General features: G+C 40.7%; 2 protein-coding genes across 11 annotated transcripts in view; one reads left to right on the top strand and one right to left on the bottom strand.

Moving 5' to 3' along the window:
* Sdc (Syndecan) overlaps positions 1 to 10,563 on the bottom strand; it is a 112,174-nt gene extending 101,611 nt beyond the window's left edge. For 5 of the 9 annotated variants that reach the window (XM_020959610.2, XM_086831587.1, XM_086831588.1 and 2 more), the window contains exons 1-2: positions 10,397 to 10,563; positions 9,427 to 9,712 (exon numbers count right to left, since the gene is read on the bottom strand). In XM_020959610.2, the coding sequence (XP_020815269.2) occupies positions 9,427 to 9,543 (117 nt within the window). In that variant the 5' untranslated portion in view covers positions 9,544 to 9,712; positions 10,397 to 10,563. Of the gene's footprint in view, positions 1 to 9,426; positions 9,764 to 10,396 lie in introns of all 9 variants that reach the window. The other 4 variants (XM_086831589.1, XM_086831590.1, XM_086831594.1 and 1 more) reach the window with 3 other exon arrangements.
* Positions 10,564 to 10,821: 258 nt separating this feature from the next.
* On the top strand, positions 10,822 to 16,020 carry Sara (Smad anchor for receptor activation). Of its 2 annotated transcripts, XM_086831554.1 has the most exons (8): positions 10,822 to 10,957; positions 11,050 to 11,984; positions 12,049 to 13,564; positions 13,622 to 13,894; positions 13,951 to 14,974; positions 15,030 to 15,150; positions 15,212 to 15,376; positions 15,440 to 16,020. In XM_086831554.1, the coding sequence occupies exons 2-8, from the start codon at positions 11,067 to 11,069 to the stop codon at positions 15,590 to 15,592; spliced, it is 4,170 nt and encodes a 1,389-aa protein (XP_086687680.1). In that variant the 5' UTR covers positions 10,822 to 10,957; positions 11,050 to 11,066; the 3' UTR covers positions 15,593 to 16,020. The 2 variants fall into 2 exon arrangements, with proteins under 2 accessions (XP_086687680.1, XP_086687681.1); XM_086831555.1 differs by lacking the exon at positions 10,822 to 10,957 and having other exon boundaries at positions 10,965 to 11,984.
* The last annotated feature ends 82 nt before the right edge of the window (positions 16,021 to 16,102 follow it).

Genomic DNA, 16,102 nt, shown 5'->3' with positions numbered 1-16,102 from the left:
GCCTGGAAATTGCCTTATATTAGATAGGAACATATCTTCGGTGATTCTTTTGTTATTGCACAATGACCTAAAATGCGAAACATTTGGCCGCTATCAGCTGCTGGTATTGTTGGGGTCCCAAGCATCTTCTGGAACACTTGAAACTTGAGTCGTGTCAATAAACCCAAAAAGCCAAAAATCAAAGTGCACCAGGCTCTGCCAGGCGGGAGGCAAACTGTGCAACTGCAGCTGTCAGAGGATTTTGAAGGAGGACGGACGGAGGACAAGTAGTAACAAGTTGCCAGTTGCAAGTTCCGGGGGTTTCACAAACTTTTCGGGGGCAACTGCAATCTGTTGCGGCAACTTCAGCTGCAGGAGCAACATCATCCTTCCCTTTCGGTGTGTAATGAGTTTTTGGCGTAGCAATGTGTGAGAGCAGGTCCTTCGAACCGGACATGGAGAGCATTTTGCGGGGGAAACTCTGCCCGACAGGAATCCTCGAAGAAGGGGGTTAAATTGAAGCAAAGCGTTAAGAAAATGGGATAACAGAAAAGCTTTAAAAGGAAAATTTATGAAAACCTATTATCTTTCATAAAAAGACATATTTAAGAAGAAAACTAACTTCGGGAAGCCGAAGTTTATATTACACATTAGTAGAAATCATTCATAATTAAGCTTTAAATATTTATATTCTTAAATCAATATTTATCGAGATTTTTATTTGACAATTTTATTTAAGAAATTAAAGTTTAAAATACTTCGTAACTAAACCAAAAAAAGTAAAAATATTAATTCGGAAAATTTGCGTATGTTGCTTTTAGGATACTCATTTTAAAATAAAAAAAAGTCTGTTTTTTACATTTTTAACGATGTAAAAATAAAAAAGTTTCCTGACTTTTCAGCTCAGCTTTTAATGGTGATCAAGAATATATATGATTTTTAGCCTCGGAAATGAGTCCTTCACAGATTTACAAGTTTCTGATTAAAATTTATATACCTTACAATGGTATACACATTATCTTTAAATTAAAAAACTCTATTTGCCCATTTAAATCATTTTTAAAGTCTGCAAACATATATTATATTAAAACTAAATACATAGCAATGATCTCATTAAAATGAATTAAGACATTATATATATATAGTAAATTCTAGTCTTAATTCGGCATGAAGTAAGCAAATATTCCCCGTAATCAAATCCAAATGACCTTAGTGCCAAGATTATCGGTGGAGAGCTCTCATCTCATTGCGATTATTTCTTTGTTCGCCTGATTATTTATGACTTTAAAGAATATTATTACAAATTTCCTTATCATTTCAAGCGAAAAACAAATGACGAAGCCCACACTCAAATCATTAAATTTCCCCTTGATGTAAAACAGAAATGTAATGCCAAAAATATACTCAAAATTCTTGAAATATTCAACAAACCTTTAATTATCTCAAAATTTCCATTAATATACCAGTGCCGATGTAGTAAACAATTTTACTGCTAAAACTAAGGCTTTATATTGTGTATAATTGCGTATAAAGTTCGCATGGAAAATTATGAATAAATTTCATGAAATATTTCTCTGACCAAGAGTATATAAACAAATCTGCATTCTGGTTTGTTACGCCCTCTTTTCCCCGCATTTTCCGCGCATTTTCCACACCCCAACAATGTGTATTTGTGTGTGCAAGAATTTGCGTTGGTTTTGTGGCCATCGCGTGGGCGTTCCAAAAAACACAAAAGCGCTGTAAAATTGTTCCACAAACAAACCATAGAACGTAATAGGAAAATATATTTAAATATTTGAATACTCTGTATAATTTTAGACTTGCAAAATTTGAGTTTTGTATACTTAAAACCGTTAGGAACAGTTTTATGTCTTGGAATATATTCAGATAGAAGTGAGAAGATTTTACAAAATTATCGTTAGAAAGATTGTTTTCCATAAACTAAATGTTATTTTTTTTTAAGGAAAGCAAAATGAGGTTATTTTAAATCCCCAAACTATTATAATATTAATTATAATAATATATAATTAATTAATTAACAATTATAGCTGGGTATTAATTAAGTGACAGAAAGCCTTCTTTTATAATGTTTACCTAGCTTTTTATTTATTTAGTTCAAGCTAAAGACTATGCCTCACTTTCTAAAGAGTATTTCAAAATGAAGGGTGAAAATTCCGAAGGTGAAAGGTTTTCTGGGTTGTTTTCTATTTTTTTTTCCAAAAGGCAACTGGAAATGAGCAGCATTCAGCAGGAAGGAATGTGTAAGAGTTTATTGGAAACTCATCGACAACATCAAACAAACAGCAACAACAACAAACAAGAACTACAACAATAAAAACGGAAAAGCGAAACGAAAAACGCATAATTATGAAAGTATGCAAAGCGCGTGGGTGAACAGGGTGATAAAGAAACCGATTGAGAGTTAGAGTAGGATAAGAGATACAGAAGAAGAATCAGAGGAGGTGGAGAGAGAGAGAGAGCTTGACTCACACAATTGTCATTGTGACTTTTTCGCGGGGGCGGACCGCTCTGCTGCTGCTTTAACTCTTTTCCAAACACTTTTCTGGCTGGCTTGATTTTTCCGTGTTAATGATGTGCAAACAAAAACACGCAGGCCAAAAGCAAAGCCAAAAAGAAGCCAAAGGCAAACAAAGTCACGGCGGCAAAGCCAATGCAAAAACAAACGCAAAACCAAAAAGCTAGACAGGAAATACGCGCCATATACAAAAACAAAAAGGATAGAGGGGGGAGGAAACTGGTGGAGAGCGGAAAAGAGATGAAAACCAGAGAGGAAGCTAAAGAAATCAACAGAATATTTTGCGCGCGATTTGCGTCAATGAAATGAAAAGGCAACAACTACAAAAATAGGGGAGCCACTGGACAAAAGGGGCGGGCGGTGCAATGGGGGCATTTCAGGATGGAGGATAACGGTGCAAAAGGGGAGATGGGGTGTTCTGCTCAGACTGAAATCAGGATTGGCACGTCTTCCATGTTGATTTTTGCAATTAAAAACTGAACAATTTACGTATCCAGCGGGTGTGAGCCCTCAAATAAACAAAAGCGGCGTAAACAAATCAACTGCGAATTATCAAAACGAAAAGTGCTCCACATGACCCCCTTAAAAAATATATATTTTCATATATGTAGATATGTACATATGTATTAATATAAACAGTAAAAGAACAAAATTCAGGGGTTGAAAAGGGAAATACTCTTTAAAAATTGTTCCATAACAAATAAAGAGATTTTTAAAGTTTGAAAGCTTAATTCTTCATTTTTTTAGGCTTGGGCTAGAAGAAGTTGAGAATTTTATTATCAGGGACTGAAGAATAGTTAGGCGTTTATTTTATTTATAATCTATGGTAAACATTGTTCATTGTATCATACAAATTTTAAATATTTTACCTTTATTAACTAAAACTGCATTACAACGGTATTACGAAGAAAGAGTATATAAAGAACACAAGAAGAGAGAGAAAGACACTAAATTAGCAACAGTGGGACACACACGAAAAGGCCAATAAAAATGAAAACAAAATTGTAAAATCCAATAAAACAACACACACGCACATTACAAGCGGAAGAGGAGACACAAAATAAAAAAAATACAAAAAAAAAGGAAGAGTTGGGGAAAGAGTGGGAGGATAAAGAAGAAGAGACAGCCACACACGCACAACTTGTCCGCGTGTAAACCGCAAATGAAACAAGACCAAGTCGAACATATGAAACACAACAGCAACAACAACAGCGGCGCATCAGCAGCAGCAGCAACAATGAAATGCGGCAACAACGCATGTTTATTGACATTGCCTTACTCTATCCCTCTCCCTCTGTTGCTTGTCTGTCTTTGGGTCGCGTCGCCGGCCTATGTATGTATTTATTAATGAGTGTTCGTGTGTGTTTACCTCAGCAGGCAAACGCACACACTTGCATACAAATGCCGCCTCAGCAGAAACTGAAATCTCCACAAAACCATACGGGCCAAAAGAGAAGAGAGGGTAGACAGAGACAGCGACAGCGACCGAGAAGACAGAGACAGCGAAGACCCAGCCCAAAGACTCACAGCCCAAGACGAGGTCGCGGGAGTCCCACCGCAAAACACTGGTCAACATATAAGGGCTCAACTTGAGGAGATAGTAGGGATTGAAGTTGTGATTAAGTAATTCTGATTATTACAGCTCCCTTAAGTATGATCCTATAACATTCTGGTGATACAGTTATTCAAAAATATATACATAGATGCATTGATAACAACGATCGAACAATATAATAACACCCAGAACAACCAAATTTTGTTGCACAGTGTAGTAGTGGAGTTCGAACTCCAGAGCCCGGACGTTTCTGTTTTTCTTCCTCTTCTTCGGAGTTGTCTGCTGCCTACACACAGACACACACATTTACATTTAGTGCCGCCAGCGCACAAACATTTTTTTTATGCTGGCCTCTGCTTCTTCTTCTTCGCTTCGTTTGCTTCATTTACAATTTACAACACACTCTCTTTATACGCTTCTCTTTGGCGCCCCGCACGTATTTACTAGCTCTCTTCAGTGCTCTCCATCCCGCTCTTTCGTTCAATTTTGTAGCAAATGTTTTTGCTTGTGATTTATTTGCGGTAAACCATTAGTTATTGTTTCAATTGAATTTAATTTTTTTAAAGGTGTGGAGGCAAAAAATGCGATAATTGGTGAATATTTTTATGTTAGAGCAAAATTACATGTGTAAAACGTGATTCGTTTTCGTGCGCCTCTCTTCCGCACAGTCTCTCGCTCACTCTCCGTGTCTCTTACGCTCTTGATCTTGTTTGCACTGGCTTAATTAGCAAATGACGCAGATTATTTGCGGGGATTTTCAATTGAACTTACATAGATTACCGCAATTAATCTGTCGCATGTGCATCCTTGTCTATGGGCGCGTGTGCGTGTGTGTCTGTGTGACATTTTGCAAAAAGGCGAAATGGCAAAAAAATCTATGATAACATCTTGACATCGTCGGCCAGTCGTCAATTCAGTGACTACACTGAGGAAAATGTAAACGATTTTATATCTTTACAATTGTAATTTAATATAAATTTGTATCTATACAAAATACGTTTTAATCTCTCAACAAAATTTTAACACCATGAACAGTAATTTAAAGAAATTAAATTCAGTAGTCTTCCCTTGAATATTTCCCTTATTTAATCTTATCTTTTCTCACTGTGTAATTAACACACAAAGAAGGTGCGAGACGAGACGAAAAGACAAAGAGTGGTGGGGGTAGAAAATAAGGGGAAAGCGAGACAGAGATAGCAATTGCAAGTGCATTACAACAACAACAACAACATGAATGCTGTTGCAAGGTAAATGAAAAGAGACAAATGGGCAAAGGCAAGCCACACGTGAATAATAATTGAAAAGTAAAAAAGAGAAAAATTGTAAACCGCATATGGAGGAAATATGGAGAAACGAGGTTGGGGTAAAGGCGGAAAGAGGAGAAGATAATGAACATGTAGGCAAGGTAATGAACAGAGATTGAATGAAATGAATGAGTGGAGAGGATGAAACCTGAAATGTGTGCATGGAAAACTAAATAGAAATTTGAATAAAATGTATAGCATAGACAGGATAGGATATTGCATTACATCAATGGGATTGACTTTCAAGTACAGGGAGCACTGGTTAACACAGTTCCATTTTGTAATATTTAAAAAATTAATTAAACTATTAAAATATTCATTAAAAATTTCAATAACATATTATAAATGAAATGATCAAACTAAATGAAAACTTTAGAAAATATATCTCAAAATACATAACTAAATGATGGACTCATCAATTCAAAAGTCATCCATCGATAAACACATATTTCCATGGCATCATCAGTAGCCAGAATACAATTGCCTTTTACCATTACCAAGTTCAGGGAAGTGGCAATGTTTAGGTAGTCAGATCCATAGAATCGAACGGAAAACCCAATATCATCGACTGAACTGAACCTTATCGCTGTCTGCCGCCGTCTGGCAATTGAGTATCGATATTCCGAGAAAACCAAGAAAATAAACACAAACAGCAGGCCAAACACGGTACAAGTGGAAGGGGGAGAAGGGAAAGGTACGGATAGAGAGTCAAAGGAGGGTTTAAGTTGGCATATATATCGAAGGGTTTGACACCTCTTGCAGGTGTGACGCTATGATGCTATATAAATTTCCTCCTTTTGCCAAGTTCCTAGCTCCATTTTTGCTACACAGAAATGAAATTTAAATACTATTTTACATTTTATCTTTAATTTTATTAAGTAAGTTAGAAATATACAAGTTGATTTAATATGATACAAATAATATATTTAACCAAAAGTTCATTTTATCAAAGGAGATCTCAGTTTTCTCGGTGTATCCTAGACTTGGCATTAATGCTAATGAATCCAAAATTTGTAAATGAGCTCAGGATGAAGGGGGAGGGATGTGTTTGTGATGGCACTTGCAACAATCACAGGACATTAAACTGGCTCCCGTCTCCTCTTCATATCGTTCTTCAGACAGCATCTCTCTCTCTCTCTCTCTCTCTCTCTCTGTCTCTCTTTCTCTGTCTCTGAGCCACTCATCAATTTTCTGCGCACGTTCTGAAAATGTTTTTGGCGAAGGAGCCGAGGGTTGTGAGTTGAGGATAACCACGAATACCAATTTTGGCAAAAACAAGTGACAAACACCAAAAACAGGACACACAAGATGGACGGAATGGTGAAAACAGGATTATTGGATGGCCAGAAGGAGAACTGAGGAATCGGGGGGAGGGAATCGGAAGAGGCAAAAGGCCATCGCACTATTTATGGGTGTGTGTCATCTGTTGTGTATTGTTAGCGTATGTGTGTGTAGAAATTTTTCGGGCCAATAAGTCACACACCAATAAAAACAAACAAAACTGGCAAACGGACAAACAACAAACCAGCAGGCAGGAAAGCAAACAAACAAAACAGGGAATCCAAGCAGTGAAAGAGGCAAACACAGTTGCAAAATTGGCAACAGCCGGATGCTTTTGTTGGCTACTACTACCAAGATCATCGTGACCAAGAAGCCACTACCGCCGCGCAGCGTCACAAAACTGGCCCAGAACCCAGGCCCAAAATCAGACACGCAACCAGTGATGAGCCACAAAGAAAATGCAACTCTTAGGAATGTATTTGAAAAAGCAACTCCTTGAGGTTAAATACCACCAAATTATACTTGAACTTGGAATTACATTTAAACTAAAATTGCAATTAACTCAAGCTAAACATGAAAGAAATAATTTAAACTTATGCTTATATTTAATTGCCCGTCAAAAATCATTAATTAATAATAAGCAGTTATTACTCAGAGATAATATCTTGAGATGTGAATTTGAATTCATGAAGACTTTTTTAGACTTTGTAAAAACTTGTAGAAATTTGTTATTAGCTTTTCAAATATATATATATATATATTTTGTAAGATTTAAAACTTTTCGTTCAGAAAGCAAAGCACTTAAAAAATCACTTTTCCTGCGTTTAGAAATAATTTTTCTATAATTAAAAATATAATGCTTAGAAAACAGGGTTTGGTGAAAATGTGGTTAAAAAAAATTATATAAAAGAAATTCATTCCAGAGAAAATGAACCTATTCTTCCTAGAAGTAAGAATACATTCAACACTCAGTTCATTAATCACCTGTTCAGGTGTCCTGAAATAATCAAAGATATATATTTATTTAAAAGCCTAATGATTAACATAATAGAAAAGTGTTCTTTAAAAAAGCACCTTGCTAAACTAATTACTTAATGGTTAGATAGTACTTTTAAATATCTGTTCCCTTCCTTTTTCGTGTTATTTTCGACCTCAAATAATTTAATTAATTTGAAAATCCCGTGATTAGCAATTAAAGCTTTTCAAAGAGAAACATTTGTAGGAGATTGATTCATTTGATGCGACTGACTCTAAAGTGCATTCTCGGCTTAACAATTGTATCTGTGTTTCTCTCGGCGACACACTCATCTCTCATCGCTAATGGGGATCGACTTGGACTTGGATGGAGTTTGAAGTACTGACAACATCGATCCAACTTGGACCCGATGACCAATTTCAGATTGTCAGCCTTATTTGAGCAGCAGCCGGCCGCCTTGTCTATTTCAGAGTGTTGTGTGTGCGTTTATTTTGCTGCCATATTTATGCGTTCGCAATGCAGACGTTTTTAATGTCTTTGCCTCCGAGAGGGAACAACAGACAGCAGCAGACTGGAGCCACCAGACTCATCGAGACATCAAGACCTCCTCTTCATTATCCGCCAGGCCACAAATTGCATCCAGTGCAATGCCTTGGAGAATTCATTGTTTCCTACACATGTAGCGAACATACATATATATCGATTGAGTTAAGACCTCTCATCTGTATGTTTCTGCCTCTGTGGTGCCGAATTTTGCATAATAAGTGCAACAGCAACATGGACAACCCACAGACCGCAAAAACAACTTAACTGAACAAGAAATCGAACCAAGGCACAGCACAAGGCCCTCAAGGTGGGAAAACTGAATCGAACTGAAAATTGGGTGAAGGAAGTTCGGTTCACCGATTGAATCTGTCTCGATTTAATTGGGGAGTTTCAAGGAGAAGTGGTTCCGCAAATGAGAAATTCATCCATGGACAACAATTGATGGCTGTGAAATGGTTATATCCAGATACGAATTTTAAAACCGTTTGAAATCAAGGAAAAATCATATTTTTAGTAAAAGCATTATATGCTAAGAAAGCTACATATTTGCAATTCTAATTAAATTGAATTGAAATTACGAATGAAGTAAGTTTAAAGGTTAAGTAAAATACAGACCACTAATAGCTCTTCATTTAACTAAACTTGCTATTATAAACTGAGCATAATAAAATTCATACTTTTATTATTATTTATCACACATTAGTCATACTTTTATTAAACAAAAGAGATAGGTTTAATGCCAAAATGAGTCATTCTTGTTTGGTAATAACAAATATACACACAAAAGCTTTTAATGTATACTAAAAATGCAATTTCATTATGAAAGTCTAATATATAGAGATTAATTTAAAATGACACTATAAAATAGTATACATTTTCTATGAGTTTTATGAGCTCTTAAAACAACTTGAAAGTGTCCTCGCCTTTTGCTCAATTTAAAAAAAAAAAACATTAATGGGAATAATTTGAAACTTTCGGAGATTATTAAGTAAATACTTTTGACAACAAAGAAAACTTTTAGATTATAAAATAAAGATAATAAGTCTTTATTTACTAAATCTTCAATCTTTATCTAAATCTTTAGCAAGTAATACCTATATTTTAATAAAACTTTGGGATATTGTTTACAAGTTCAGCTCTCAAAGTATACAACAATAACTATATTTATAAACCCCTTCAAACACTTAATAAACATCAATTCTCCCGACGAACTCAGAGGTAAATAAATATAGCTTTCTGGAAAACTCACCTGATCTTGGGCTTGGGTGGTGGCCACCAGAATTCCGATTAGCAGGGCGCTGAGCATTACGAATTTGCCGTTGACCGGAAATAGTGGCTCCATTGTATTCTTTTGCTTTGGTTTCATTTTCCTCTTTTTCTCGCTGATGCTGCTGCTCCTGCTGCTGTTGTCAATGGTTTTCCAGTTTTATTTATTGATTTCGAATATACAAGATAGAACACAATAAAGCTATTTTATTCGTTTTATATTCTCTTTTAACGAGCTCTTCAGAACTGGTTTAAACACTAGAAAAATGCTGTTTGAAAACACACAACAATTATTTACGATTATTTATTTGCCAGACACACTATTTGATAAAAGACACTCGCGATTATTGCCGATTTATCAATTGAATTCCAAGAGAGCGAGCGGCGGAGATAGCGGAAAAGAGAGGCACTGACTGGGCATTAATTAAACATTACACACTGTAAAATTAACAACAATTTATCGAATGCGCGCGCGGCTAAAATCAAAGAAAGACTGTAGGAGAGACGGGGGGAAATAAACAAAACGTTTACGCAGAGAACGCATGAAAAAGAAAAAAGAGAATCGAAATTGGCTTTGTGTGTGTGTGCGTGTGTGAAGTTTTTTTTTTGACTTGTGTGGGTGTTTTTTTTTTCCTTTTTGCAAGAAAGTTGAAATTAGCTTATTCCAATACTCGAATATAATAAACTTGGCTGTTATTTACTTTATTTCTGGGTTTTCTCCTAGAATTCTGACATTTTCCAATGGAGGAAACGAAGAAAAAAAATAAAATAACAACCGCCCACCACTACAAGCACACTGTACGCTCTCCCACTCTGTCCCAACTCGCTCTCGCTCCGTCTCTATCTCGCTCTTTCGCACACATGCGGCTATGGCGGCTTTGTGCCTTTTTCTCTGCTGCTGCTTCTCCACCAGCCCGATGTTTTCCTTTATTTATTTCGGCTTTTTTGCGCACCTTTTATTTGTATTTACAATTGCACACGCGTTGTTTTTTTTTACACGATTCGCGAAAAACACTCGAAATCCCGAAATAATCCGGCCGTGCGTTCGTTTTGTTCCGTTGGTTTTGCAACAACAAAATCTGAACAGTTATGGTTGGCAATCGGTAGACATCAAAGTATCGATGTATCGATACATCGATATCCAGCTGTTAGTTAACATTCTACATCTTACAGGTCTGGGAACCTTTTACACGTTTACAGATACATGGGGTCAAATTCTCATTTTCGGGGTCGAATTCTCATGTAGGAAGTGGAATTCTCATGTGGAAAGTAAAAATTCTCATGTATAATGTAAAAATTTATTAACATTAACAGAGGAAAGCGTAACTTAACAGAGTGAGTGTAACTTAACATGATTCTCTCTCGTGCTAGAGGTGCAAGAACATTGATGAAAATATCGATGCATAAATTTCGAGATAGCGATGTTTCTGTGCCTTCACTATCTGAGTGCGACCAGACCTGCACTTTTCAAAGCGTTTTTGGTATCATCAGCTGGGCACACTCATACTCCTAAGGTGAGTTTGTTTTTCCCTTTTTCTTTCTTTTTTCTCTTTTTGCGTTGTGAAAATTTGTGCGAATTATTGGGACCGCTGGTTAACGTCTTTAGGCCGATATCCGGATTTCATGGCCATGGATTTGGTGGACATTGACCAGGTTCTGGACAATCTGGAATTACGCATCGCTGCCGACGAGCAATTGAGCAGAAATGCAGCTGCAGCGGCGATATCCGGAGCTGCAGCTCGTCATTTGGGCGATGGAGCAAGTGCAGGCGCACCAGGAGGAGCGGCTGGCGCAGTGGCAGTCCCAGCAGCAGCTGATGCAGCAGTAGGCGGAGCAGGAAAACCACAAGGATTAAGCGCAGGAGCAGGAGTACAAACCTTGCAAGGATCTGTGAATCCAGGACCTCCTGCAGGTGCCCCAGCTGCCAAGAGCTTTGTGGGCGTCTCGCAGGTATTTAACAGTCTGGATGATTATCGAAACAATGTGAAATCGCTGGAAGTGGACGGCCAGCTGCCTAGCTACGATTGGCAAACGGAACCCGAGCATGAGGATGACCTAAACAAGTTCAGTGAGGAGCCACGGAATAAAATTCTTGGCGAAACCACTGTCTCCTCCTCCGAATCGCTGACCACGTCGTCCTGCTCCACCTTCTCCTCGGGCCCGTCGCCCGTCAGCAACGGCAGCCACTCGGAGGAGCTTACAACGCCGCCGGAAAGCGATAAGCCGAGTGCTTTGCAGGTTCTACCATCAGCAGACGTCAGAGAGGAGGTCAAGGAGCAGGAAAACCACCAGGAACAGGCGATAGAACATCAGCAGCAAGAACAGGAAGTGGCTACGCCAAATATGGAGGACCTGGCCGTGGGTTTATCATCCATTTCCATCACCGCATCCGTCACAGAATCGCAATCAATGCTGCCAGGCGAGGTTACAGCTTCGTCCGTGTTGGGTCAAGTGCTGCAGGAACTCTCTGAGGAGTCGTCGTCCACCAGAGAACCCGAAACGGAGATGACCAATGGCATAGAAGTACCTGCTCCCTTGGCAGTAAGTATATGATGACAGAAATTCAAGAAATAACCAGTAAAATCTCTATTTAATGCTTCACCAGGCCTCCGCTGTGCCACAGTTACCTCCGCCACAAAGGAAGGAGCAGGAGCAACAGCCACAGCAGCAACAGCAACCAGACCTCGATGACGACGATGATGACCTACAGCAGCAGCCAAGACGTAGCCAACCTCTGACATTCTGCTCCACCATGGACGAGATCTCCGACACCGAGCTGGACAGCATGCTGCAGGAAATGGATGCGGATGATAACCAGGATGGTGGCGATCAGGAAATGCCCGAGGATGAGGAGAAATCTGCCACTACATCGCCAGTAACCGAGGAGGAGTCTGTGCGTATACTGTCCGACGAGCAGGAGACCACCTCCAACGACCAGATGAATGTGGATAACTTTTCGCAAGCCTCCACTGTGGAATTTGCCGATCTGAAGCCACAAGAAGCCACCCCAGTGACCGCAATGGGCGAGGATATAGCCTCCAGCTTTGATAGCACCGAATCGGACTCCCTTTCGGGCCGGAAATTCGACGAAGAGGAGGGACAGGAGGTGGACAAGGAGCAGGAGGATGCCAGTCTGGCCACCGATGCCTTGGAAACACAAGAGCAGCGTCCGCAGCGACCACAAACCCTCGACTTGAATGGCTGCCAGGCGGGAAGCCTGACGCCCTCACAAGAGGAGACACCCGATAATCAAGCGGAGGATCATCAGCTGGCTGAAGGTGCTGAGGGAGCGGGAGCTCTGGCTGAAGCAGGCATAGTACCCGGCGAGGATGATGAGGAAAGTCCAATTTACGAGGCCGTTGGCTATAGTGATCCGCATGCCAACCTGGGCAAGGTGCCGCCTATTTGGGTGCCGGACAACATGGCCGGCCAGTGCATGCAGTGCCAGCAGAAGTTCACCATGATAAAGCGACGTCATCATTGTCGCGCCTGCGGCAAGGTCCTGTGCTCTGTCTGCTGTTCGCAGCGATTCCATCTTGAGTTTGCCAACGAGCCTGAGTCCCGTGTTTGCGTCCAATGCTACATGATTCTCTCCGAACGCCAGGCCACTGGCTCAAGTTCGGGTGTAGCCTCAGGCTCCGCACTGCCGCCGACGCCAATGCGCTCGCCAAATCCAAATAATCCCATGGAATACTGCTCCACAATACCACCCCATCGCCAGGTGGCCTCGACACCCGGTGCCCCGCCGCCCAGCGTAATTGTACCCGTGGGTGTGCTGAAAAAAACCGATGGCAGCTCCTCCAACTCCTCCAGTTCGGATGGCAGGAAAGGTGCCCGCAAGCGAAAGAGCGTCATGTTCAGCGATGGCATTGCACCGGGCAGTGAACTCGCGAGCACCATGGAACAGCAATGGGGCGAGGCTAAGCAGGCAAGACGAGGTCTTTCCCGGAGCAACTCGGGAGCTGGATCCAGTCCGAAGCCACCGACACCGGCTACCGAAGAGCCACCAACACGCAGTATTGACACCAGCTCAACTTTGGGCCTGGTGGCGCAACTATTCCGCGGCTCCATACCGCCAAGTGCAGCAGCAGCCACTCTGACGGCCACCGAAACGCCAAGTGGTAAGTAAAACTCCCAAACCTTTTAAAGCTTTCCTTAATCCATATTTCTTTTGCCAGGTAACCGCTCCTCAACCCAAGCTCAGACCTCGCCGCGTCGCAAAGCGGAACCTGTGCGCAATCGCAAGTTGCCGCCCAATGCGGATTCTCAAGGTTGTTATCTGCCCGCCGAGGAGAATGGCCTGCCACCTATATGCATAAGCAGCAAGGAGGGAAACGAGGTGGACTACAAGGTGGTGCGCAACGATGGCTCACTCCTGGAGAGATTGCAAAACGAAACGCTCAAGTTTATTGTGAAGAACAACTTTTTTGTGCTGGTCAAGGTTGTGAACAGTGAGTATTGTTTGGGAATCCTTTACAGAGTATATGCTAACCTAAACCCTTCCTAGTGAGCTGCTGCATGAATCGCTGGGTGCTGAACTTTACCACCTCGGGACTGCATCATATGGGAAGCGATGAGTTGATCATTCTGCTGGAGATTAAGCCTCCAAAGCAAGGAGAAGCTGCAAATGGTGAGGTGGCTCTGCCTAAGGATGTATTCCAGCATCTGTACGAGATCTATGTGGAGGCGGAGCATGCCCGTTCCAGTACCCATGAACTGGCCTTCACCAGTCCCCGCAATGCCAACTTTTTGGGTTCGCGCGAGCATGGCGGTTTCATCTTTATCCGGCCAACGTATCAGTGCTTGCAGGGCGTGATAGTTCCCGATAATCCCTATCTTGTGGGGGTGCTTATCCATCGGCATGAAGTGCCCTGGGCCAAGGTGCTACCTCTGCGGTTAATCCTTCGTTTGGGCGCTCAATATCGATACTATCCCTGTCCCTTGATCTCGGTACGTGGCCGGGAGTCGGTGTATGGCGAGATTGCTCAAACCATTATCAATTTCCTGGTGGATTTCCGTAACTATTCCTACTCTCTGCCCGCTATCCGGGGACTATATATCCACATGGAGGATCGGCAGACGACAGTGATTATACCCAAGTATCGACAGCAGGATGTGATCAAAGCTATCAACGATGCTAGTGATCATATATTGGCGTTTGCTGGAAACTTTTCCAAGGTGGCCGATGGCCATTTGGTGTGCATGCAGAATATCAACGATGATCGATCCGAGATGTACTCGTACTCCACGCAGGCGATTAATATCCAGGGTCAGCCAAGGAAGATCACTGGAGCCAGTTTCTTTGTGCTAAATGAATCCCTCAAGAGCAGCAGTGGGCTGTCGGGCAAGTGTAGCATTGTAGAGGATGGCCTAATGGTGCAAATAATGCCCACCAAAATGGAGGAAGTGCGTCAGGCACTGCGTAATCAAACGGATATTGATATTGTGTGCGGGCCCATCGATGCCACCGATGATCAGAGTGAGGTTGTGAGCATCAAATGGGTGGACAACAATCGGGACATCAATGTGGGGTGAGTCGGGTAAAGATCTTATCTTTAAAATGGAAAGTAACTTGGTTTTTTATAGAGTAAAGTCACCCATTGATGACCAGGCCATGGATGGCATCTCCAATATGCGCGTCCATGCCAGCTTTAACTATTCCAATGCCAACTATGCTATACGCCTGAGTGATATATATGTGGTGAAGGTGGGTTCCGGTCTTGCTTAATGTTATATCTTGCTAATTAAATTTGTGTATTTTTTGACAGTGCGAAGAGTGGTATGCCACCAATGGTGGAAATTATGCAGACATTACCCGGATTGCTGAGCAACTTGCACGCAGCGCCTCTATGGCACTGCTGCCATTCCTTGATCTTCTAGCGGCGGCTGGCATCACTAAGCTTGGCCTGCGAGCCAGTCTCGACCAGGAGAATGTATGTGTTTGCTCATAAGACCCTGTAAGAATTGTATTAACACGAAGTTTCATCCTGCAACAGGTTGGCTATGAGGCCGGAGCAAAGGGTTCGAAGTTGCCGCCGCTGTACATGAATGCCTTGGACAACCATCTGGTGGCCACGCTCCATGGCGAATCGTCAAACATTCAGGATCCAATCATTCTCGAGCTGGTCTTCTACATACTGAATGCCTGATTTTAGTTCCACGTAGTGCAATTCTCCTCTTAATACGAACAAAGGAAAAAAATGCTTACAATAATTATACAATTAAGAGTGTTCGACGACTTGGGGAAAGGATAATGGTTGGATGATCTATATAGTTGTATTGTTGGATCGCTCAGTTAACTGTGTATATATTTAAGTAGCTTATCGATTGGTTCTTTTGTCTCTCACAATAATCCCTCCCTCTATACTATATGTGTTACCCCTGGAATTTTATTCGTTTTGAGTTTTCATTGAAAGTAAAAAGTAACTAAGAAGAAAACCTAAATATATATATTTGTATGTGATGTTCTTTAATATGCTTTACACCATTTACCATTCGCGTATATATAGAGATCTATATATGCTATCTATATACATGTATGAATAACGAACTATATAAAAAAACCTGTTGATTAAAACAATGTTTATCTCTGGGGGAAGATCGAAAAGACATTTTTTAATTGTTGTTAAATTATTGGTAGCAATTCTTTATTCAGTTTA

Source organism: Drosophila serrata, unplaced genomic scaffold (genome assembly GCF_035046125.1).
Source record: "Drosophila serrata isolate PLE 108 unplaced genomic scaffold, ASM3504612v1 contig_240, whole genome shotgun sequence".
NCBI classification, from domain to species: domain Eukaryota; kingdom Metazoa; phylum Arthropoda; class Insecta; order Diptera; family Drosophilidae; genus Drosophila; species Drosophila serrata.
The sequence above is the reverse complement of the archived record's forward strand: the minus strand, read 5'-3'. Positions and strand labels throughout refer to the sequence as shown.